Source organism: Egretta garzetta, unplaced genomic scaffold (genome assembly GCF_000687185.1).
Source record: "Egretta garzetta isolate BGI_Z169 unplaced genomic scaffold, ASM68718v1 scaffold69, whole genome shotgun sequence".
In the NCBI taxonomy this organism is placed as follows: Eukaryota; Metazoa; Chordata; class Aves; order Pelecaniformes; family Ardeidae; genus Egretta; species Egretta garzetta.
Window position 1 is genome coordinate 2900984 of NW_009260790.1, and position 25538 is coordinate 2926521.

General features: G+C 47.1%; 1 protein-coding gene across 1 annotated transcript in view; it reads right to left on the reverse strand.

The window, feature by feature from the left end:
• Window positions 1-226: 226 nt before the first annotated feature.
• The window catches only part of PAX7 (paired box 7), a 102262-nt gene continuing 76950 nt past the window's right edge, over window positions 227-25538 (reverse strand). Inside the window, exons 7-8 of the mRNA XM_035901890.1 lie at window positions 4218-4464; window positions 227-342 (exon numbers count right to left, since the gene is read on the reverse strand). Coding sequence (XP_035757783.1) covers window positions 227-342; window positions 4218-4464 — 363 coding nt within the window. The remainder of the gene's footprint in view (window positions 343-4217; window positions 4465-25538) is intronic.

Consider the following 25538-nt stretch of genomic DNA (forward strand, 5'->3'; position numbering starts at 1 on the left):
GTCACAGAGGCCAGGCTGGCCTCTGAGAAGAGTGCTCTGGGAGGAGCCGGATACTTAGAGAGTTCTCCCCCTCTTTCCCATCTCCTTCACAGCTCAAGTTGGTGCAAGGTGGAAGGGAATTGGGAAGGAGTAGGGTCCGGGGTACATGTAGATCCCTAGAAGGCTGGTGGTGTTTTCTCCAGTGGTACCAAGTTGCTGGAGTGGGTTGTTGGCACAGTCGGACTCTTCAGTAAGCTTGGCCTGTCTCTACTGGTAGGAGGCCCAGAACGGCTGAATGTTCTCCCAGCTTCATCCTACGCTGTGTAGACAGACTCACATTCTTGGCCAAATAATCAACAGCGGCTGAAGAGGAGGAGGGAAAAAAAGGAGGGTGAGAAAACAGCATAACATTAGCATTTAGTGGAAACAAGGCTTTCAGCATCAAAGGGTGTGTAACCAACAGACCTCACGGACTGACTCTTACAAAAAGAGGTCCAATGCAGTGGTTGTCGCAGACACGAGGGTCCTGCCGCACTCCTAGGAAAGACTGCAAACACATGATGGTCCTGCCAGAAACACCTGACAGGACAGGCACTGCTGGGGTTAAGCGCAGCTGCGGTGTGCAGAGTGTACCCTGCATCCTCTGAATCTCTCCATGGACCTACTAGAAAAGAGCTCCCCAGTGGCAAAGCCAACTCCTGCACTCAGCAATGCTGGTGTAAATGATTCCAGAGATTCCAGTGGAAGCTCACCAAGTCCGGACAGGGCTTGAATCTGACTCATCTGCTGCATGCTGACTCATCTCTGCAAGCTCTGCTGCCTGCCTTCATCCACCCTTCCTAAGGGAAACTGCTTTGCCTATCTCCATCTGGGATTGAAACGTAGCCACAACTCCTGAGGCAATGCGTGAACCTGTATCCCAGCTCGCTTGACTGCCCCATGGTCTGAGGGGGAAGAGGACCAGGGCAGGATGGTGACATTGCTCATTAGCTGAGCTTCAGTCAAAGTCTCTCCCTTTCACTAGCTTTAATGTCTCAAATTAGATTAATAAGGAGCTGGCAGGAGATGTACAATCGGTGCCAATGAGTAAACAAATTTCAGCCATCAACGTCTTGTCAGACGCCTGCCCCAGAGGAGGTCCCTTCCAGACACAAATTCTTATTAGACTTGTCATATCTATTAGAATTCCTTTCACGCTTCTGCGTTCCATCACCGGCATCATTAACACAGCTCCGGCCTTTGGGAACCGCAAGGACCACATTAATCTGGCATCTCTGCTCCTCACCGGCTGGGACAGGCTGGTGCGCTGGAAGCGAGCAGGCTTAGCACAGGGTGAGTTATCCAGGGCTGAAGTGAGGCCTGCTGGGGAGCACGGCTTCTGCAGGCGGCAGGGTCTGAAAGGAGCTGAGTTGGGCAAGCGGAGCTGGCACGCTGGCTGGTGCTCCTCAGGAACTGGGTTCCTGGCGTAGCTCAACTCTGTATGTACTACAGTGCCTCTAGCTTCAAGAGGGGTGTACGTAGGATTAAACCCCAAGCTACAGCTCTTGTCCAGACCTTATCAGCTTGGTGCCCTGATATTTCAGGTAACCACATTAAATACTGTCTTTGAGTGGCTGTAGGGGAAGAGGAGATTCACTCCTCCGATACTCCGTGCAGGTGCGTGTGGTTGTGCCCTGTTCCTGTTGTCACCATGATGAATTCAGATGGGTGCTTGGGAAAGGAAGGAGGTGAACAGTCGGAGCCAGTCATCCTGCTCTGGGCAGTACCCAGCAAAATGGAAATTTGATGGCAATCCCACCCTTCTAAACAAAACATGCTAAACTCCCAGATTGCTTTTTATGCCAGTGGGAGGAGTTCAAAGGCACTGGGGTATCCCACGCCAGAAGTCAAAGATGTAGTTTGTTGCTTTAATACAGCGGAAGCCAAAATAAAAGCAGAAACTTACCAAAAGTACCCAGGGTGTTTATTTGCTTATGTGAGAGAGAAAGTGTGTCTGGTTTTGTGTTTCTAAAACAGACAAGAAGAAGGAGAGAAGTGGGGGGATAGAGAGATTCTCTGCAGGCCAGGTCCAAAGCCTATCAATGCTGCACAGCATTGAACATTGAACAATGCTTACAAGCCCTGGTTATGTTCCCGGTTATACAACGCCTGCCCCCACCATAACACCCCCCCATTTTTATTATAAAAATCACTCACTAAAAAGAGTTTTGATACTTTTTTGTCGCATCACAGAAGGAAGAAACATAGGGTTTGAACTGAACATCAATAAATGATCTTGCGGAGGTCACCTCATACCAATCAGCATTTAAACAGCATTTGAAAAGAAGCGGTGAAGAATTAAAAAGCAGGAGGAATGAGAAGTATCTGCTAAGTATGACATGTGCCGAGAAAGACAAGAAAAAGTGTTGTCATATCAAGGTCAACTTCACGTAAGTGATTGCTCTAACAGGACTAATTACCAACGAAAACTGTTTCCTAGCATAGAGCTAATTGTAAATGGGGCTCATAAGAAAGGTTTATAGTGAAGCAGACTTATATACTGCCTGTGCAGAGCTGTAAATGCAAATATCTATACATAAATGTGCACACAGCATGGATTTGCTGTTTAATGTAGATCCCACCTTAGAACAGCTACAGTTGGTTTGTGCTGTATCTGCCATGCAGCATGGCATTGGCTTTGGCCCTCGGACTTGCCATCACGCTGGGTGTGACTCCAGCTCCCAGCACTGGGAAGCAGTGGCACTGTGCATGGTGCATGATGGTTTCTCACCTACCGTCCTTGCCCCAGCAGGAAGAATGCCTTCGTGACAAGCTACCTGCATGTCTCCAAGCATGGGACATGGCTGGACTAACTCTGTCGACCACGCAAGACTTGCTGCTGGGCACAGACCTGTTGGCAGCCTGGACTCTTGTGACTATTAACAGGAAAACATTCCTGTTCAGAGCCGAGCCCAGTGGGCTCCAAACTGAACTTGTAGATTGAATGGGTGTCCAGTAGAAGACAGTGAGCCATGCGACAGAAATCAGGAAAGGAGGGCAAATAAAACAACATAAATCAGGCTGCGTGAGCAGTTTTTCATCAGCACAAGGAGAGGCCCAAGTAAAAATTCCTGCAGCAAACCAAGACAAACCCTTCTTTCTCTTTCCTTTTCCTTTGCTGGTCTCTCTCTCTCAGAAAACGTAGCTTGTCCTCCTTATTTTATTTTTTACACACATGGGTGTGACTAACGTCTTGCCCAAGGGAATCTTTATTGGAAATACATGGTATTGGAATTTGTTTAAGATTTTTATCAATAGCACGTGTGTCCAGCCTCACATCCAGAAGCGAGGGGAAGGTCAAGGGGTCACAGATCAAACTCCCGAAAAACAAAAAAAGGAGGGGTGGGGGGAAGCTGCTATTGATCCCGTCTGCCGCCACAGCCGGTTCTCATTTAGCTGTAGAAGTTAAAGACATTAAAGGGCTGTGACGGAGAGGGGAATAAAAAGCCACAGCCAAATGGAAGGAAAGGTCACTGAGGACAAGCTATGGGCAAGCAGGAGCACTCCCGGAGGAAGAGGATGCACCTTTAACCCTCCGCGGATCACTCTCTCACAACACCACACTTATTATTAGTTTAACACCGGCAGGTGAGCCCTTTGCCAGGCTTGCTAGTGTTTTTGTGACCCAACCATTCTGGAGGAGAAACAGACCCTCCCAAGGTCCCTCTGCCTTTCGGGTCTGAGGTCTGGGTTCAGGATTACAATTCCAGCCTCACTTCAGCTTTTGCAGAACCACAGCCCAGTTGACAGGCATCGGCTTAAAGTTTTTAGTAGCAAAATCTCTCGAGCGTGGACCCAGCCCTTACCTTACAGAAAGCAGGAGAGGAAGAGACACATAGAGTTCTGCATCACTAAGGGCATTAAAATCCCAGCTTTCCTTTGGCTGAGCAGGATGAACACATTGTAGGGCTTTTGGAGAAGCAAGAGTTGGAGACAGGGAAGGAGAGAGGTCTGGAAGTTGTCCTTCTTTTCTAATAGAAATGTTTTACTTAAAATATTTTAATTGGGATTTTTGAATTGGACCGAAAGGGTGTTGGGGAGGCTCTGTGGAGCAATCTCCGTGTCTGGTGATTAGATTCCCTTTTTCTCTCTAGATGGACTGATGGGAATCCCTTCCAATACAATATCCATACCTTCTTACATCCCCCCCCTCTCTTCTCCTGTTCCCTATGCAGGGGGAATACAATCAGCACACTTACTTTGTCCGTACTGTCCATATTGGTAGCCAGCCACTGGGTCCACACTGTAACTGGTGGTGCTGTAGGTGGGAGGACAGTAGGACTGGGAAGTTGGGAGGCTGTCCACGGACTTGATGGAGTCACTCCGCTGGCTGCAGCTGGCAGAAATGGAGTTGGTGGTATCCAAGCCACCGTGAAGGGGAGAGATGGAGAAGTCAGCCTGGGGTTGCGGAGGAACCCCACTGGGGTTGCTCAAGATGCTCATCACCTGGAGAAACACAGGAGACAATGCGTCAATGTCTGGAGGAAAAAGGGTATGTGTGCAGCTGCCTTCACGTGTACCAGGGAGAAACGTTCTACATATAGTGGTGCTCTATCAGTATAATACACAACATCAATATAGGTTTGGCCAGGCTGGAGAATGAAGGCCTGCTTCCACCAAATAGCAACAGATGGACCCTGCAGTTGGCTCCTCTGTGCCTAACGCTTTATTTGAAAGATTTTAATAGGGATATTTGAGAAGTTCCTTCACGGCACATTCAGTCTTTGGTCTTTCTTTGCTGACATGCCAACAACGTTAGCTGTGCTGTTCAGAATGAACACTGGAGAAAGGAATAAACCTGGGACAAACCTGCTAAACAAGCACTGCCATGAACTAGCACCCCCTCCTTCCTACGCACAGCCCTCACAGAAGAGGAGACACATGAGTCATGGAGCAAAAATACATATTTCCAAAAAAAGGGATGCTTAAGACAGCCCCTTTCTTTGGAAGTCTGAGTGGGGCTTGGTTCTCAAAGTTCCCTCACCAAACCAGACACAAACCCTTTCCGGCTTTGATGCAGATTCAGATTTAGGGACTGAAATGTCAAAGTTCTCTTTACTCTCAAATGTTAAAGGATAACAGGTCCTTGGTTCAGCTCGTTTCAGTGTAGTGCTTGGTTTGAAAATGTAATTAAATTTGCACACAAGCGATCTTCCTGCCTGGAGACCTGAAACAGATGAACTTACGATCTTTTTTTTCTTCTTTTGCGGGAAAAATGCCAGATTTGTTCCTGAGGGTGAGTTTGGGGTAAGCTGCTGCCTACAGGCCTTCACACAAGGACCCTGATCCCACCAGCGCTTTAATGCAATTGCCTTCTGCAATCAGCAAAATTACCCCCGGGCTGCCAAGTTAAAAGTGTAAAGAGTTTGCAGAAGCGGGGCCATGGTGAGGGAAGGAAGGGAACTCCTGATGCCTCTCGGTTGATCTCTGCAGCCGCCGCAGGCGTGCCTTGCCGTATTTGTGCTGAGGAAGGGCGGGGGGAGAGGGGACAGCCAGTCACCTCGGGGGGCCAGGCCAGTGCTCAGATGCCGAGCGGCTGAAAATCTCCGAATTTAGCATAACCTTATTGACATCAATTAAAGTGGCAAATTGGAAATATTTGGAGCCTGGCAAGTGGTAAAATGAGTCCTTTATCCCCCACCAGCGGCCTGGTGAGCTATTGTGCAGAGGATACATTCTCTGGAAGGACACAAGAAGGGTTGTATAGAGCGGCATCTCCCCTTCCTGCTCACCCCGACACCTTCCCCATCCCTCCTCCCTCACCTTCCTGCTGGAGTGGGGGCTTAGGCTGAATGACTGGCTACGTGCTGGCCTTTGCTTTCTAAAGCTTCTCCTCCCCCCGGAAGGACTCAGGAGCCCTGCAAAGACGCTTTCTCTTGATGCGATGCCACCTCCTGACTCAGCCAGCCTGAGATCCTTCCCAGGCATTTGTCTGGGAGGGGAATTCAGGAGCAGGGGTGGCTGGACCCCCGCGGAGGGGGAGGCGGTGGGGAGGTACTGGGGAGGGGGTTAGTTAAAAAGCCTGGAAAATCAATCTAACCCCGACCACGGGGTTTGTCTGCAGTGTGGTATGGAGACACAGGAATGAGCTTTGAACAAGCCAAGTCAAAGCAGTGCAGTGGCGGCTGCGTGGAGCTCAGGCAGGGTTCATTTACCCTCTCCTACTGCACTGAGCTTGGACTTTGCTACTGGTCCCCAAAAGTTAAACCTAGCTTAGGTGTTACTACACTGTGGGGCAGACGGTGCTCCAGACAGAGCCTAAATTACCTCCAGCTCTCCAGACTCTCCAGGCACAGCTTCTTAATCATAGTGATTAAGCCTTGAGGTATCTAGATGAAGTTGTTTAGCCATACGCTGTGCAAAATGTGCCCATGGAACTCCCTGCCCCATGACAGCCCAAAGACTGAAAGGCAGGGATATGAAGAAAGGAAATTGCATTTAAATATGCAAGACAGAGTGGATTAATATGAGAATAGGGCTGTCATGCTTTTCTGTGTGGATGTAACGTAAACCTCTCTGCCTCAAGGCTTATGCAGCGGGAAAATCATGGGAGTGCAGCCTGAAGGTAGCTTTTCCAGCTGCAAAGTTATTTGTAACCTTCCACTAAGCTGGGTCACGAACTTTGATCTGGTTCAGCTACGAATCTTCCTTCTCTGCCCCTCGATTCTGCCAGCTGCAGGCAGACCTTGTAGCTTCAGCCTTAGCTATAGGTGTTAGCCCCCACACCTCTTTGCCTCGACGGATATCCAGAACGCTCGCATATACAGCAGCCATGAGACGTTATTTGATTTCATTTGTGAGCAGAATCAGATGTTTAAAACAATAAACATCCTTCTGGCATGCGCAAAACCACAGCCGTATGAATTCTGAGTTATTTTTGGAAAGCTCCAGCTCGGGCAGCATGAAGCCCAGCGGTTTGGCCTCTCCCTGCCTGAGCTGTCCAGGTCTGGCAGTGCTGCTGGGCTGCGGACATGCTGCTGGGCTGCGGACATGCTGCCCACACTGCCAAGCCCTGCAGGTGCAGAAAAGAAATCGTACACTGTAAAATGAAGGGCAACTGGAACCATTCACAGACCAGAAGGTTTTCTAGTGCTCTCCCTCCTGGCCATCTCCCCAAAAGAGTCAGCTGCTTTATATTACTCAGAGAAAATAAAAGGTTCTTAAAGCAAGCAGAAGTCATATTAACACTTCCGCTATGGCCCTTTTAAAAAGAAAGGGGGATGTAAAGCAACATTGGTAAATGAAACCCAGATTCACACTCTTCAAATTCAGAGGAACTGAGACTGGAGAATACACTTGCACATAATCCTACTAAAGACAGTAATTGGTTTTAATCAGTCAGAATTAGGACTGATTTCTAATCCCAGCTCTGCTACTGACTCACAAGGGCTTGTGCAAGTCACTTAAGCTAGGACTCAACTCAACTAACGTTAGCCACATGAAGTTAAGTTTCTAGTCTCTGCTAGTCCTCTAGAATCCCTCTACAGAGAGACTGACAGTTCTGAAGGACAATTCATCCCATCCTAAGACCCCTTTCTAAAAATGACGGGCTGAATTTCCTTCTGGAAATCCGTGGTGAAACATAAGGATGCCAGTATTTCACCACAATGATGCCAGGGTGGTAAGCAGATCCGTAACTGTATGGAGGCTGGAGAGGGGAGCTGCTGGAGGGTGAGAGATGCACATCCCTGCTGGATGCTCCCATGGAGGTAGGGTGGCTGAGCACTGCAGATGAACCCTGATAGAGGCTGTGGGGCTCAGCTGAGCCAGGCGCCCCAGAGATCTCCATTCCTTCTTCAGCAACGCTGACCATAGGAAGTGTCTGCCTTTTCCAGCCGTGCTGAGAGCAATTGAGGCTGAGCTCCCCCAAGACTCTGTTTGCACAAGTTTATCAGAGGACAGCATCCGATCTTCCCCACCCCAGGACATGAAGGTGTTAGAAATAACAAGAGTGAACTGGAGATTTCTATTCCCTCTTCACTATGCAGCCACCCAGCATGGATAACCCTACATGAGCCCTCCAGCCTTGGCAGGCCCGCGTTATCTGACTTCTTGTTTCAACTGGATAAACTCATTTTCCAGGCAACTTTTGAACTTAGGAAAGTCTGGGGCATCTGGAGAAATCCCCTCCTCAAGAATGCAAAGTCCTTTTACCTTTTCTTTTTGACCTTGCTTTCTTATAATTTATTACTTCTTGGTGCATTATCATCACTAACTAAAAATCAATACCCACTTCACATCTGTAAGGTTTTATCTGGAGGGAAATCTGCTACCTGTCCATCACAGTGATTGACAGCCTTCCCTTTCCCCTCCCTCTCATCAGTTGTCTCTCCCTTTCCCCATCTCCTTTCCCTTTGCTGCTGTCCCAAATCAGTCACAGGCGTGGCGTGGGCTTGCACTTCGGGGTAAGTCAATAACAGCCACGGTGCTAGGAGCCTTCGGCCTTGTTTCTACCCTTTCCGGAGGTCATTTGTCATTGGGGAGAGGGGGTAGGGGTCTTGATGTGTTGGGGAGACCAAGGTTAATGCACAAAGACCCTCCTGGATAAAAGAGCCAGCCCCCCCCTCCCCGCCTCCTAGGACGTTTCATCACTCTCTCCTATACTTTAAAAGAAGGGGAGTTAAAAAAATGTAATTAATTCCCTCCATTTCTGAGCTGGCCCTCAGGGCCTCTGGCCGTGGAAACTGTAGCAGGGGAAATGTGCACCCTTTATGATAAACGAATGCGGCTTTGGAAAGGGAAGTGCAATTAGGGCCTTCAATCTGTGCAATCAGGCCTTCAGATTTTAGGGTTGGGGGGGGACAGTTGGGTGTGTTTGGGGGGGCAGGAGGGGCTAGAGGGGCAGACAAGTGACAGGGAGAGATGCTGCTGGGATAGAGAAGGGTGTGAGCGCATCAGGGAGGGGAGAGGGAAGGGAGCTCCTAAGTTTCATACCAAAACCTGGCCCCCACAGACCTGGCTGCTGCACGTCACCTCTGCGGTCAAGAGCTCTACGGGAAATACCAGGGCAGCCCAGGCCACGCTGGACAGGCTGTGCATCCTCAGAGTCCCTGCATTATCTGTTCGCTTTAGGCTTGCTAAGATACCCAGCTGACAGAGATATCAGGCCCTGGACACAGTGGGTTTCAGATCTACACACAGTGATGCTACACCACCCTGAGACCAGAAAGGCACAGAGGTGGTGTAAAGAGATCAAACTGAAGCAAACAAAGCGATGGGGAGGCGGGAGCCTGCGGACAGCATTTTCCAGAGTGACCCCTGATTCTGTGGTGTGTCCATTTTTGGACACTCGATTTGACACAGCACAAAGCGTCCAAAATCAGAGGCTGCCTTAGAAAAATGCTGCATTTAGAAACTGCTGAGCCTGGCTAAGTTCTGAATAAAGGGAATACGTAATGATCTGCAACTGGCTGAAAGGTGGTAAGTCCAGAGAAGCTACCGGGTGGTCCCAAAGGAATGCAGACTGGATACCAGGCAGAAACCGAAAAGGGAAAACCAGAGGAAGGGTCTCCTGGCCGTGGGTAGTATTTCTGAGGCTGTGGTACTGCTTTCCTAGGGATGAGTAGAAATCCTCTCTCTTTGGGCAAGGCTAGAAATGTGATCAGTTGGAATATTTGATACTACATCAGGCAAAAAGCGCTAGGAAAGTCTCTGTTGTGAAGAGTGTTTGTAGGCTGAGATCTCTCTTCGTTTCAGCTTCTGTGGTGTTAACATTTCTACTGCTTCCTAGGGAATGGAAAACCTGACCTGATGGCCATGCTGGGAAACATGCTGGATCTTATGGATTTACTAACGACATGGACCAAGCTAACAATTCGCTCCGAGTTCCTCCATGAGGGCTTGGTGTCTCTGCCATATGTGGTTGATTCAGCTTCTGCTCTGGGTAGGTCATGCTCTGTCCTCCAAGACTGCTCTTAGCTACCTGGTGGGGACCCAGCTTAATCTTTTCCATCTTTATTTTGCAGCCTGCTCAGCTAATCTTTTCCTTCTCTCTTGCAGAAGGCGACCCTTCCTCATATGAATGCTTTTTGATCTCTGTGGATTCATTTTCACTTGGTGGGAAGAGGAAGAGTCGATTATTCTATACATACATTAAATGGAAACAAAATGAAGAGGTGACCGTAGGACTACTGAAAGCTGAAGAAAGAGTTGGGAGGAGATAAATACAGTTTCCCCAAAGATCTTCACTTGAAAGGAGGATAAATATATGCAAATATGCCCCTAGGTAGGACTAAAATGACTTATGTAGCAATCACTAACACTGCACTCGCAAAACCAAGCAATTAATTTTGAATATTTTCTAAATCACTAGACGCAGCTGAGTTGTATCCCAATATGCCAGACCAATCCAGTAAGTACACCCATTAAATTTGGTTTTGCAATCAGGCCAAGGATCCAGACAGTGCTTCAGCTTCACACTATCTGATCTGGGTAACTGCAGTCCCTTCCATCTAATGTCACTTCCAACTAAATTTTGGAGCCTGGGGAGCAAACTTCACATTAGCTTTCCTTAAGGGCACCTTCACTGACTTCAAGCAGTCCTGATTCACGCTGGCATAAACAAACAGGTGACTTAACTCTCTACTTCTGTTTTGTTGTAGGTTAAAGTTTTAAAAATGTGATGCTCCACTGCGCTAGCTTTACCTCATCTAGCCAGGTATCTATAATCTGTCCATCAGCACGTTACTGGTGCTAAAGAGAACAGCGTTATGAACACGAGCTAACACAATCTCACAAGTTCTTCCCGCTACGGAAGGACTCCAGGGCTGATGTGGCTGCTGCTGTGTAGCAGTAACATCTCCTTTTCCTAACCTTCTCCACTCCACTGGAAAACACGTGGAGGCCAGTCAAACGCCTTTCCCAAGGCCAGATGAAATGCATCAGAAGCAAAGCCGGGAACAGAATGCAACGTGCCTGAATCCTTTCTGGTGTGCATGGGACAGATCATAGTAGATCCCTTCAAAGTGGTCAGAAATGGTTACTGCGGGCCTGTGCTTGAACAGTGGTACAGCTTGGCAGTGAACAATAAACCCAGAAATATCATCAATGCCTTTCAGTGACTTAAAACATCTGAAGGATGTTTCAGTGCCATAGGGGAGTGGTCTAGGACACAGCAGGTGAAATGGAGATGAGCGTTTGTGTCCTAAGATGACCCTGTTCACTTGACGGATGAAGAACTGCCACACACTCATGATGGAGAGGGCTTGGGGAGATGCTGGGGATGAGATGGAGCTGGGGATGCAATGGTGAGCTGCAGCAAAGCAGACCAATGCAGGCTGCACAAGGGGAGGATTAGAAAAAAAAAGGCGATGGGAAGTTATTACCTGATTGTTCAAGGCTATGGTGAGGTTCCACCTGGAGCACTGCATCTTGTTTTGGGCACCCTGCTTCTGTAGAGATGTACAAATTATGGAGAAGGTCTAAAGAAAAGTTTCTAAGCTATACAAAAGAATGGGAAGTTCTTAGCTATAAGGGTAAGAGAAATTGCTTAAGTCTGGATGGTTTGGGAAAGAGGATTGGGCTCTTCTTGCAGCGGAAATACCGTAAGGAAATCAGAAGCACCACAGGGTTACACATCCAATAAGGGCTGTGAGAAATCCTGCGGTAGAAGTGTAATTTGGAGGGGAAAGGCGGAGGCATCACTGTGAATGGGAATTACATTAAAAACTGCTTGATCTAGAAACACAAGCCACTATCCCTGGCATTAGGGCACCAAACTCTACTATCACTTAGATAAAAGCAGATGGCAAAGTTTTTAGTAGTCTGGATAATCAGAGAGGAAACAAAAAGACATGCTGTGCTAGTGCAGGCTGTTTAAGGTAAAGGGGGGGTCCCAGTTTGACAGGCATCAATTTCACTAACAAGCCAAATCAAGAGGCATGGGCTCACCCCTTTCAGAACCAGGAGAGACTCAAGCCAAAGGGTGACTAGCACCTTGCCATCTTGAAACTGTCAAAGGGGGTTGATTTTCATGCACTGCTGAGTATCTCCCCTCTGAAAACGGGCAGTTTGTGCTTTACTAACTGCCGACATCATTATTCACCGTGTGCTACCTAAGCATGTAGTGTTTTTCCTGATTAAATTGAAATTGCTAAGACTTTTTATATAAAATAACCAAAAGAAGGCCAATGGTTCCCAAATGTGCTGGTCGGCAAACTGAGCCACTCCGCCCTCTTTATCTCTAGGCATTTCTGCATTAACAGAAGTCACCAAAGCAAACTCTACCCTGATGCAGTTTTCCCTGTGAATACGTTTCTCTGTTGAAGGCCAAGTGAATCCATCAGAAAGGAGAGTCTCCATGGGGCAATGCCTTTGTTGAGATACAGAGCATCTCTGGGCAACTTTACACAGGGTATTAATTGCAGGAAGATGAATCTTGCTTGTGGCATTTTGGAACTCACAAAGTCACCTGGGATGAGAAAGCAGAAAGGCAGAACCATGGAAAACTGGAATTCCTAAACATTTCCAAACCAGCAGAAGGACTCGGGTTAGGTTTGGCTTTGGAAATAGGCTGGGCTTGTGTCTTTTCTTCTGCACCTATTTGTCCATTCTTGGGTAAGCTCAGACGTGCTGATGGCAAGAAGGGAACGAAAAGCTTTTGGGGCTTGGTGAGAGATTCAAAATACCAAGAAATAAACAAACATACACCAAGGTTTCCTGCTAAATCAGCCCTAAATCTATTGCTGTGCATCTGCCTGGTGTGAATAACGGCAGGGTGGGGAGATCATGCAGCACAGCTAAGTCCCAGCAAATTAAAACTGTTTTATAAACTTCTGTAATTCCTCTCTTCGGCAGCCCCACGCTGGCAGAGACTAACAAAGACAAACCAAAATTCACAGAAAGGTCTCCTCGTCCCCTCCTCCCTCTCCATTTCCCTCCCTCATTTTATTATTTTTTTTTTTTTCCATTTCTCAGCTAAGCTGATCTGTGCTCACTCACTATCACAACCCCCTGCGGACACTGGTAATGGAGTGCGGGTGCTGACTTACTGCTTCGAAACAAGATTTCCTGAGATCCTTTGAGTCCGCTCCATGCCCGCCCTCGCCTGCTTTTCTCTCTCTGTCTCTCTTTTTGGAGAGTGGAGGGGAGCCTCTATAAATGTGAAAGGAGCTGCACTACAAAGAATCCCCCGAGTGGCATATCCCAGCCCCAGGCGAAGCTGCTTGGTGCACTGATAGTCCTGCGTATCTGCTCTAGGACTCCTCTTTCTCTTCCCCTCCCTCTTTCTCTGATCAATCAAGGGCTGTAATCAGTTAAGGTCCAGCTTAACTGCAGTGTAAGATACACCAGTTAAGCAAAGCCAATGCCTCCAGGGTTCCCATCGTAAATACGGAGAGGTCATGGGGAGATGAAATAACCCTGATAAGTTCAGCAAGTGCAGGGCTAGCTAGGCTTGAACGAAACACTTAATAACTTGAGCTGGCAAAAGAATGGAAGAAAGGGAAAATCAGAAGCGCTTCCTATTGCCAGCTCATCTGCTGCTTGTTCACTTGCTCTTTCAGTTTTCTCTTTTTTCCCTCAGTTTTCTTCTTTTTTCTCAGCTTTCCCAGGGGGAGCTTGGTGCATTTTTTAAGGTGAGGGTTTCTCTTTTCAGCTCACCCTAATGAATGAACAACCCAGACCCCGGTCCTGTCTGGGAGCGCCTCAGCTCAGTTTGGATCTTCTCAGGCTACCAGAGGGTTGAATTTTTAAAGTCAGGACCTCTTTTTCCCTCACCTGTAGGAAAATCTCAGCTCCCGAATCCAAGGAAATGCCTTCTGCAGCCCTACACAGTGCCATATGCTCTTCCTTCAGACTTCTCTCTGCTGCTAGGGAGCACTGTGGTATTTTCTAAGACAGGGAGCTGCTTGCTTTTGCCAAACACAAACCCCAAAACTCTCATAGGATCTGAGCTCGGGGATAATGGAGCTGCATCCACCAAGGTGCAGAGTCCACTGGTGTGGAGGCACTAATGTAAACAAATAGGAGAAAAGAGAAGAAAGTGGGGAAACTTGCTAAAAAAACTGGCTTTAATAGAGGATTACCCTTACAGCTAAGATGTCCTAGCTCATCTTTCCCTGTTCTGCTCCGTAGTAAAGCTTTTCATTTCTCTCCAGAAATGTCCATCCTTAGAGATAGTCCAGGGAAAAATGAGACCTTTGTATTCATTATTTGTAATCAACTTTACACTAAGCTCATGTTGTGCTAGATCCAAACACCTTATAGTTTCATGATGCACTTCTTGAAGAGGAGGCTGGGGACACTTGGACTGTCAAGGGGACTTCCTTGTGCAGGACAAGCTATTGTCTGCTTCCATTTCTGAAACCCCAGGGCTTGTTTCTGCCCCTCAGATGGAAGAAATCTGGCAGGATTCGGTCACCATCAAATCCACCCCCAAATTCTACCTGGTCTTAATCCCAAACTCATGACTCTAGCTGAACACAACATGAGGTTTGGAACCAAATACCACTGCGCTGGCTCCCGTCTCATCGGGCACTGGACCACTAGGCAGTGCAGATAGGCAAAAACCCCATGTAGGATTTATTAAAAACTATGCAGACACACAAAGAGCAGAACAAAATCTTTAACCAGAAGCGATAAGAAAGCCCTAAAGGATTTGAGTTTAGATAAGTATCCCTCTTTGAGTCCTCCAGCTCTTTAAAAGCTATTTGGACTGGAGTTTTCCTGTGGTGTTATAGGTGCTTACTTAAGCAGGGGATGAGATTAATTCTTCCCTGGGTATTTTGGCACTCCTGCACCTGGGGTCTGCCAAGGAGCAGCACAAGCCTCTATAAGTTTGCAATGATTATTTGAGTACCCATCACAAATAGGTGAAGTCTTCGAACAATAAAGTTTAAAAGTAGAAGCTCCTGGGCTAATACATCATTAAGTGCACTTCCTTCTTATTTGTCTAGCACAATTTGATTTTGGCTATGTCTGATACTCCAAACTAATATATTTTTTTTAATTATAATATGAAGCCACCAAGAAGCAATCTCAAGCATCAGAATAGCAAAATGCCTATTTTTAAAACCTTGCTTTTTTTTTATGAACAACATTTACTGCCTTGAACTAAGTGATTTTTAAGAAGAAAAAGATACACTGATGAAAGGTAGCTGTCTGCTGGCAAAGCTATGTCTGCGCCAAAGGGAAGGTTCGTTACCTCATTAAAATTAAAACTCTTCCAAATGAAAAGAGCAGTACATTCACTGAGTGGGTATGTAAACCGGCACATAGCTTGCTCTCCTTACAAATGCAAGCAAAGAACTTTATACATTAACCCCACAACTCCTGGCTGAGCTGCAAGGTCTCTTTTATGAAAATATCTTGATCAAAAGCCTCCAAAAAATGGCACATCCTATAATTTGCAGAGTAGAGTTGTGCCTCTCACCTGTTCTCCTTGCTGCAGGGCCGCAGGGAAGAGTGAAGGTATCACACCCTTGTATTACTTGAGCAGAGTTTTTAAGGCATCTCCTACATGCAGAAGTTTAAAAGCATACAAGCCACTGCTGATCCAGAGATAAATGGTGGAAAAGGGATTAGAGATACTTAGCGGAGGAGAGGGAAGACTCAGGAAGGGCTGATTATTTTAAAGATATGACTATTTAAAGATAATGATTGCATAAATTTAATTAATGCATTTTCATGCTGCAAATGGCCGTTTTGTAATTAATGTATCTGGCCTCGCTAAGCATGGGAGATCACATCTCCCAGCCCCCCCTCCCCTTCTCAATTCCCCCCTCCGCCTCTCGTTTAATGAAAGACAGAAAGCAGATGACAGAAACAATTTGTCAGCCAGTACGGGTGTCAGATGCCTAATTGGTTGCGCTGAGTTAGTGGAAAGTAAAGGGGGAGAGGGTCGAGGCTGGGGGGGCTCTTTACTCTTTATCTGAGGCTTCAGGGTGGGTGTCTGTATCGGTGGGGGGGAGCGAGGGGGCGAAAGTGTTTCTTGTTAATTGATGGAGATTAGGACACAGATTGGCTGTGGCAGGGACTGGGCAGTGACAAGAAGGGGACAGGAGAGTCTGGTTAACACCCGTGCAAACAAGCTGCCATATCTCACAATACGTTAAGTCCCGGCAGCGTTGACAACATCAATGGTTATCTTCCGCGCTCCCCACTCCCACTGCACCCCAGTACCCCCGGTCACGACTGCTGGGGAAATTGCTTCGTGCATGGATCAGCAGCCCTGCGCACAGCTTTCCTCTTTTTGGTTTGCACCCTCCAGCTTCAAGAGGAATCGAGACCTCAGCAGAAAGTTCAGGACCCTGGGGAAGGGGTGCTGCGCATGGGAGGATGCAGGGCTGAGGCCATGGGCAAAGAAGAAAGTCTGAAGCCCAAAACAAGGCCATTGCCTGGGTCTTACTTGCCCTAAGCCTTGCCCTGGGTTCACAGCATTGTGTCAATGTTAGCACCTAAGAGATCCTCAGAAAATCTGCGTGTCCTGTCTCCTCTCACCCCTACCCCACTATGAGACTGTCTTAAAAACTGCACGATTAAGAAAAACTGGAGTTAATGTATGTAGCAGCTGGTGCCTGAGCTTTGTGGGTGCATTTGGGTCACCGATAATAAAGCTCCCATCTGATTAATTCTCCCCTGGTCATTATGTGGAGAGGAAAACCTCCTGTCCACACAAAAATGCCCAGGAGTCTGGAGCTTTCTGTATCAGGGAGCCGAGCCCCCTGAACTCCAGTGAGAGCTGAGCACTCCGACCCTTCAGACACCGCCCAAGAAAGCAGCAGGACAGAGCACATGCTGTCCAAAGTCACACCTGAGTAAAAAGCAGAAATGTGTCTTAGTTCTGCAATGTTCTTCTTTCTTCAGAGATTTCTGTGACCTACTTTAATGTTTTTGTCACCAGCACTAGGCAGAGCAGGGCTGCCACCTCTCACCTTCTGAGTGGAAAAATGAGCCCAATAAAGGCTAAAACTCGAGACAGCACAGAAGTTTATGGGGGAGAAGGAATTTGAACATCCCAAAGCTAAGGTTGGTGTCCTCATGCCAGACAACCTTACCTCTCCTCTTGTAGAAAGTTAAGCACACAAATGAGGGGAACTTCACTACATTAGTGCCATACGATGCTAATTGTTAGTGTATCTATAGGCCTTTCCCTAGAAGATGTAGGGAAGTTTTACACAGGTGGGAACAGTTTTATCAGCTCTGTTTCACACACAAAACAGGTGATGGGTGGAGAGGCATGGGGAGAAAGAGCTAAGGCGAGAAAATGCTGAGTTTCCGTGCTGGGCTCTGATCACATTTAAACATGCAGCCTGTAGTAATGAAAATACTACTAAGCTTCTGCATTGTATTACAGGTCCCTCTGTAAAAGGTTTACAAAGGGTTGACAGGTGATGAATAAATATTATGAAAAAGATAAACAACATTTTCTTTTAGATGAAAGAAAGCCTTTCAAATAGCATAAATGAAAATGAAAAGGAAATAGGTGAGGGATGCAAGTGCAAATACAAGCTTTTGATCAAAAGATCAAAATTAAGTAAACCACTACAATTTGCAACAAAAATATACTGAAAATAAAATATCCTGTTGCAACATTTTTATCCTTTCATTTACAAAGAGAGAAAAATAAACTCTCCAGAGAGTGCTGAATGAAATGAAACCATTTTGCTCTTTCCAAAATGTCCCAGCAACCCGTCCCCTCATTCGCAGTGATCTCAGTTATCCTGTCTGCTGCAGGGTGAGGATGTTACAGATACACCACAGGACCTGGCAATTTATAACTGAAGCCGCTCCTATTGCTTTTTGTTTGCATTACAAAGACACAGAAGAGCTGCAGTCAAGGAGCATGAGACCCTGCACAAAAAAAGAAACAAAATCCAAAAGCCCCAAAACACCAGATATTTCAGATCCTGCACTGGCTGGCTCTCCTTGGGCCTGGCTCTCTCTCTACTCGAATCCCAAGAAAGAAAACCCAGATTAAAAAGAAAGAGGGGGAAGGCACCAGATTCCTGAATCTATTCCCCTGCAAAGTCAAAAGAGTAGAAGCCAAGTCTGGTCCAACTGTAAGAATGAAAAAAGGGGCCTTCAGATAAAATGGAGGAATGGGAATTATTAATTAATGCCTTCCAAAAATTCACCGTGCACAGGCACTGAAGAAGTACGCAGCATTTATTCCTTCCATAAACAGAACCCACGCACGCACTGGCATGGTCCTTCAGACTCTCGTACACACCTTCTCCTTCTGGTTTATAAAACACGAGTGTGATTGCTGCCCAGTGGAGCTCTGCCGGGGAAGACTATGGTCTATTGTGTATTAAACAAATGCTAAATGATTACAAGCACCATATTGGCTGAGAAAAAAAGCAGGCTGCAGTGAGTTGTGCCTGTCACGTCACTGCTCCTGCTTGGCAAATAAGTTCTAATGCACAATTGGTATTTATTAGATGACATACAACAACTGTCTCATTAAATCAGGGCTCGAGCGTAGGCCGGAAGTCTTAATTTAAAGTGTCACCAGCTATTGAAATCAGATGGTTTACGCAGGAGCCGAGTGAAGGGAAGGGGAAAAAAACGGGGCCTAAAGAAGTAGGAAACAGCCACTGGTCCTAACCCACCTTTTGAAATGGGCTGCGATTTCTATGCTGGTCTGGGCACTGGTTCAAAAATATTTGTTCTGCATTTGCTTTCTCTATGTGCACTTTCAAACTCTCCCCCTAATAAACGGTTGGGCACCTTTCTGTGTGTTTTAAATGCAGCGTCGAAAGCAAAGGTTAATGCTGGAGATTGCATTCCAATTGAAAACGCGGCAACCGGTAAATTTGGTTTGTTTAGAGTGGAAATGCTTGAACTGCTGTAGATGGGTGGCGGGTGCGAGAGCATGGGGAGAGGGGGGTGGGAGACGCTCCCTGAGCCCCGGCTCCTCTCTGGACAAAATTAAATTTCAAAGTTTAATGAGTTGCGAAGGGCGCTGGATTAAAAAGCCCAGTCCCTGCGCTGCCAAAACTGAAGCAGTGCGACGAAGAGAGAGAGAGAGAGAAAAAAAAAATCCCACCAAACCCAAAACGTCAGGGAACAGAGCAAGTGAAAAATGTCAGGGCAAATTGCTCTTGACAGTGTTAATATCTGCACCTCATAGCAATAATTACATGTAAATAAATAGTGAAATAGCTCTCAGCTGGAGTCTGTACTCTGAGTGCAGATGCCACTAACAGCCAGCTGGGGACCTTTCGCTCTTCGACTGCCGTTTTCCCCCCTTTCTTCCCTCCCTCCCCTGGTTTCATCTATGCCAGAGTCGAGAGAGCAATTGCTAGTGACCGCAGATCTGTTCACAGCCCTCCCCCCTTCCCCACAACACCCTGTTCGCTCCCTCTTCCTATCGCCCTCCCAGCCAGGGGCTGCTGTCAGCTGTCAGGGAAAAGCGCGTTGCTTTTAGCCCCTTGCCAGGGGAAAACAAGCTTTACTGGATTCACGTCTGGCCATCGCGTGAGTAAAGCTGAGGGGATGGGAATGGCAAGGCCGACAATCCTTCCATCTCTGTGGGCTCCTAAAAATGTCAGGACGGATGGAGCTATCTGTTTCAAACACTGGGATTATGTTCTTCTTATCACCAAGGTTGTCTATATTTTAAAAGGGCAGTGGAGAACATATGGTTTGGCATCAGGACGCAAAAAGATGCTTCATTCCCATAGGAGAAGCATCTCCCACTGCTATCAGTAGCAACCACAGAGATTTATAAGCCTGAGCTGGTGCCTCTAACCCTTGCCCAAGCACAAAATGCATTTCTACAAACCCACAGCGTGGGTTCCCTCCAAGGGCCTCACTGTAAAACTGCCATGGCCCTAGCAAGGGGAAAAAAAAGCCACTGCGCCATCAGCATGGCTGGTGCAGATAGACTGGAATCAATCTGCACCTTTCCAGGTTCCCCAGCCTCTGGGGATGATGGCAGCCTGAGAAGTCACAAATGGCACGTAGAGGGTGAGCATCAATTAACTATTCACTGTCACTTCCAGTACGAACCCTCAAATGAATGCGGTAGGGGTGAAATCCAAAACAAATTAAGCGGTGCTTCATGCGGTGGAGAGTCAACCTGTGGGACTCCTTGCCACAAGAAGCAATGGATGCTGAGCTGCATGGTTTGAAGAGAAGGCTGGGTAAGTACTGGGAAAAAAGGTCCACTGAGGATTACCAGACAAACCACCTTTCTTAGGGAAATCCCCTGACCTGAAAATAGTGAGAAGCCAGGAAAGCACCTTATTCTCGATCCTCCTGAGGAGTCTGCTTATGGTCGCTGTCAGAGAAGACCCACTGGGGTCACCACAGAGGCACCACTGCGGTTGTCACCAAGCTCTTGGCAGCTCCACGGGAAAAATTCCCATCATCTCCCAGGCACTAATATGGCCAAGGGACTGTGGGTGTCTGAGTGGGGAGGGAGGAAGGGAGAACTCCAAATGACTGAAAATAAACACACAACTGCTTACAAATATGGAATTACTAAATATGGAAGCACTTTTACAGAGAAGGCCTTTGGGGCTAGCAAAGGGCCTTGACAAAGTCTCGGGTTCCTGCTTTTCATTTAAGCAGGATAAAAAACCCTGTGCCTCCATTCTTGGCCTTGGAGATAACAACCTTCCCTGTGGTACCGTGAGGAGAAACACATCCCAGGATGATGAGATGCTCAGATATTATGATGAAAGTCTTAGATAAAGTTAAGCTCATTATTTTAGCCCTATTCTCTTCCACTCGATCAATTTATCTCTCTGTGCCCTCAGTTTAGCTCCCAGCCCTACAAGTCAGGGTCTAATTATGAGCCATAGGGCTCTGCTAACCATCCAGCAGCCCCGTGCTGCTTACCCCCAAATGAAGCTGGTGTGTGTCCAGCCCTGCCATCAGAAGATGCCATGCTCTCACGCCGACACAGCTCATCAGCCACTCCCTAATCAGCATCACTCCAGGGCCAAACTACTAGACCAAAGCAAATAATAAAAAAAAAAAGCCAACAACCTGCCACTGATAGGAGGGAGATGTTCCTACTGAACCACTGCCTTGTGTAAGGGAGAAAAGCTTTGAGGCCTTTCCTTTCGGCTAATGAAATTCACAACAACACCCCACACTGCACTGAGCAACAAACACAGCTCCATTATTTGGAAAACAAATATGTTCTTTAGAGCTTCCTGGTTGTCAAACACCTTTTTGTTTAGCTCAACAACTAATCCACTTATCGGAGGATAAAGCTGCCAGTGAATCACCAGTATGATAAAAGCATGCACAAAATTAACAAAAATTTGCCTATGGCTCCTGCACATTTAACAAACACCAGCTAAGAGAAAAATGATTCCTTTTTTTTTTTTTTTTTTAATAACTGAGATCCCCAGGAGAGATTCTGTCAGATAGCAGCTTTTATTTTGCTTGCATTTTTTTTTCTCCCCCCCTCCCCCTCTCTCCCCATATAACCCAAGCACTGAGGCTGGGAGATGCTGGGAGCTGATAGCAGATCCACGGAAATTGGCAGTATTTGAATAAGCAAGAGATGCAGCCGGGCAAAATTTTAATAAGTTGGGGGTTTTTAAAACAAAAAAAATAGCGCTCAGGCATTGGCTGCTTCCCTAGGACCTCAGCACTGCTGGATGCTTGGCTGCTCATGAGGTTGTAGCACCTTCAGGATGCTGGATTTGTCCTTCCCCGCTCTCCAGTGTGTTTCACAGTCCTTTTTAATTTGGGCTGGGCAACAAAGTTAGTAGCAGGGCACATGTATCATGACTTCCAGACCCCCCCTGCCACAAACACTAAACCACCTTACCTCTCTTGAGCTCTTGCCCCAAATCTTTGGAGGACCTTGCAGAGCGTTAACTGGGTAAATGATATTTGCCTGCTCTCTGAAATTCACTCAGCTATGTAAACCTTGGGAATTTCTCCAGTGTGGATGCGTGCAGAGATGTTCTGGCAAGTTTTCTACCATTTCTGGGCACGATTATAAACCAGGGTGTGTTAAGAGGGAATGCGCCTCTCCATACGCATCATATAGAGCATGTAAGATGACTGAGCCCCTAATGGAAGTGTGTTAGTTAAGAGGAATGAATCTGTATGATATTCTCTCTTTAAATGAAAACAGTTTGAAAGGGAGAATCACCACAGCGTGACTATGCCGCCTTCAAGATTATGGAAATCACGACACTGTAGCTGTTACTGGTCAGGAACCAACACAAGCTGACTGACGCACTTAGCAGCAGCCAGACTTTGCACCACACAGAGCTCACAAACCTCTTCAGAGCCCACCTCCCAGGCTCGAGTCAGCTCAGATGATGAGGATGCTCCCTTGATCCCAAATCCTTATTTTCCTGGACCGTATCAACCTCAGCTGGACATTTGCATCACTGTAGATTAGCAAGAAGACGCCATTAGTTCAGAACTGCACCACAGCAGCCAAGCTGGGAGAACTGGGGTCTTTGAAGGTTTCTGGCTGTACATTCTAAGCACACAACTTTACTTGAAAGTACTGTTAGCACGATGAGTGCTGCAGGTAAGGATCCTCAACTGTTCCAGGCCACGGTCCCATTGCAAGAGCTTGAACGGAGAGAACCTAATACATTCCAATATTCTCCTCTTTTCCCCCCCAACTTTACCTAGACTTGAACGGGACCACAGCATATGACGACGGGAGCATTTAGGGGAGCTGGGAATTAATCAAGAGGCACCCACCTGTCAGGCTGGTATCTGGAACTAAACAGAAACACTTGCTAGTGCTTGACCTCTCGCCCTCCAGACAAGCCTGCAGCTCTTGAGTGGTTTGAGAAACCCTCTTGCAGGGACCGCAGCTCTGAGACCCCGGGTGAAATAAAGCAAGGGGAGCAGGCAAGGAGACACAGGAGCTCGGTTACAAGCGGTGGGGGAAGGAGGAAGGGTGGGGTTGATGGGAGGACTGGCAATCTTCTGGCACGTCTGGGAGAACGTAGCTGGTGTAATGACATGGACACGATGGAAAAAACCAGAGCACACAATGGGCTGGCCACCAGGCCAAGAGCAAGAGCTGTCTGAGGCTCAGCGCTGTAGGTAAAAGAGGCTGAAGAGTAAAAGACACTGGAGATATTTGGAGTCAAATATCCCCATGACTTCCTGTGTATCCCCTGGATGGGGTTTGTGTTGGGTGAGATATATTTGATACATCAGTGCGTGCTGATTAGCACATGTTTCAGTGTTAAATCAGCCTTTCTTGTAGTTAATGGAGGCCAAAACTCTTTGCTGACAACCGTTCAAACACAAGAGTGAGTGGATTGCCGGGGCTGGGCAACAAAGTTAGTAGCAGGGCACATGTATCATGACTTCCAGACCTCTGCTGCCACAAACACTAAACCACCTTACCTCTCTTGAGCTCTTGCCCCAAATCTTTGGAGGACCTTGCAGAGCGTTAACTGGGTAAATGATATTTGCCTGCTCTCTGAAATTCACTCAGCTATGTAAACCTTGGGAATTTCTCCAGTGTGGATGCGTGCAGAGATGTTCTGGCAAGTTTTCTACCATTTCTGGGCACGATTATAAACCAGGGTGTGTTAAGAGGGAATGCGCCTCTCCATACGCATCATATAGAGCATGTAAGATGACTGAGCCCCTAATGGAAGTGTGTTAGTTAAGAGGAATGAATCTGTATGATATTCTCTCTTTAAATGAAAACAGTTTGAAAGGGAGAATCACCACAGCGTGACTATGCCGCCTTCAAGATTATGGAAATCACGACACTGTAGCTGTTACTGGTCAGGAACCAACACAAGCTGACTGACGCACTTAGCAGCAGCCAGACTTTGCACCACACAGAGCTCACAAACCTCTTCAGAGCCCACCTCCCAGGCTCGAGTCAGCTCAGATGATGAGGATGCTCCCTTGATCCCAAATCCTTATTTTCCTGGACCGTATCAACCTCAGCTGGACATTTGCATCACTGTAGATTAGCAAGAAGACGCCATTAGTTCAGAACTGCACCACAGCAGCCAAGCTGGGAGAACTGGGGTCTTTGAAGGTTTCTGGCTGTACATTCTAAGCACACAACTTTACTTGAAAGTACTGTTAGCACGATGAGTGCTGCAGGTAAGGATCCTCAACTGTTCCAGGCCACGGTCCCATTGCAAGAGCTTGAACGGAGAGAACCTAATACATTCCAATATTCTCCTCTTTTCCCCCCCAACTTTACCTAGACTTGAACGGGACCACAGCATATGACGACGGGAGCATTTAGGGGAGCTGGGAATTAATCAAGAGGCACCCACCTGTCAGGCTGGTATCTGGAACTAAACAGAAACACTTGCTAGTGCTTGACCTCTCGCCCTCCAGACAAGCCTGCAGCTCTTGAGTGGTTTGAGAAACCCTCTTGCAGGGACCGCAGCTCTGAGACCCCGGGTGAAATAAAGCAAGGGGAGCAGGCAAGGAGACACAGGAGCTGGGTTACAAGCGGTGGGGGAAGGAGGAAGGGTGGGGTTGATGGGAGGACTGGCAATCTTCTGGCACGTCTGGGAGAACGTAGCTGGTGTAATGACATGGACACGATGGAAAAAACCAGAGCACACAATGGGCTGGCCACCAGGCCAAGAGCAAGAGCTGTCTGAGGCTCAGCGCTGTAGGTAAAAGAGGCTGAAGAGTAAAAGACACTGGAGATATTTGGAGTCAAATATCCCCATGACTTCCTGTGTATCCCCTGGATGGGGTTTGTGTTGGGTGAGATATATTTGATACATCAGTGCGTGCTGATTAGCACATGTTTCAGTGTTAAATCAGCCTTTCTTGTAGTTAATGGAGGCCAAAACTCTTTGCTGACAACCGTTCAAACAGTGAAACCTAAGGCAATGCTAATGCTGCTAAACAGCAGGAGAAAGCCCTGCATGCATGCCAAGAGATTTTGAAATACCAATCTTAAGGTACAGGATTAAGATCTTAATTTTTAAAGAGATATGGGGCACTTGCTCTTTAAAATGCATGAACAGATTCTAAGCTGATGTAAAATGGCTCAGCCACTCTTGGTAGCACTGACCTCAGACCCAGCTGATGTGACCAGAAAGATGCTACCCTAGTTCTGCATTTCAGATTTTCAGTTTTAAGACTTCGGGGTGTCTATGTAAACACCTGTGAGAGGGGAAAGGACAGATACTTCAGGAAAACCAGCATTATCCACCTGCCCTAATACTGAAGAGAGACCAGTACAGAACAAGGTCCAAGCCAACAATGCAAAGGGATTGGGACATCCCATGCCAATGGCAGCATCCTCTAAGTTCCCATACTTTAACAGGTGCAAGTCAGTTTGCCGGTGTGAAAGACTCTGATGTTTCCAACAGGCATCTGTTACACCTGCTTCCTTCCTCATCTGAAATAAAAACCCCTCCTTTCCTTAGCAGCAGAAGTCACTCAAGCATTGAAGTTACTGAGAGTCTTAAGTCTTGCCTGTGAGAAACCTAAATATTGGGGGCTCAGTTCCACCAGTGGCCCCTGGATCTATACGGTATGGACAGAGTTTATACTAGAAACCTGCTGGAGCTGGAACACAGACCCTAAAGTTTTTGCATGAAAGATGCCACTTTATAGATGGACATAGAAATGAGGTAGGG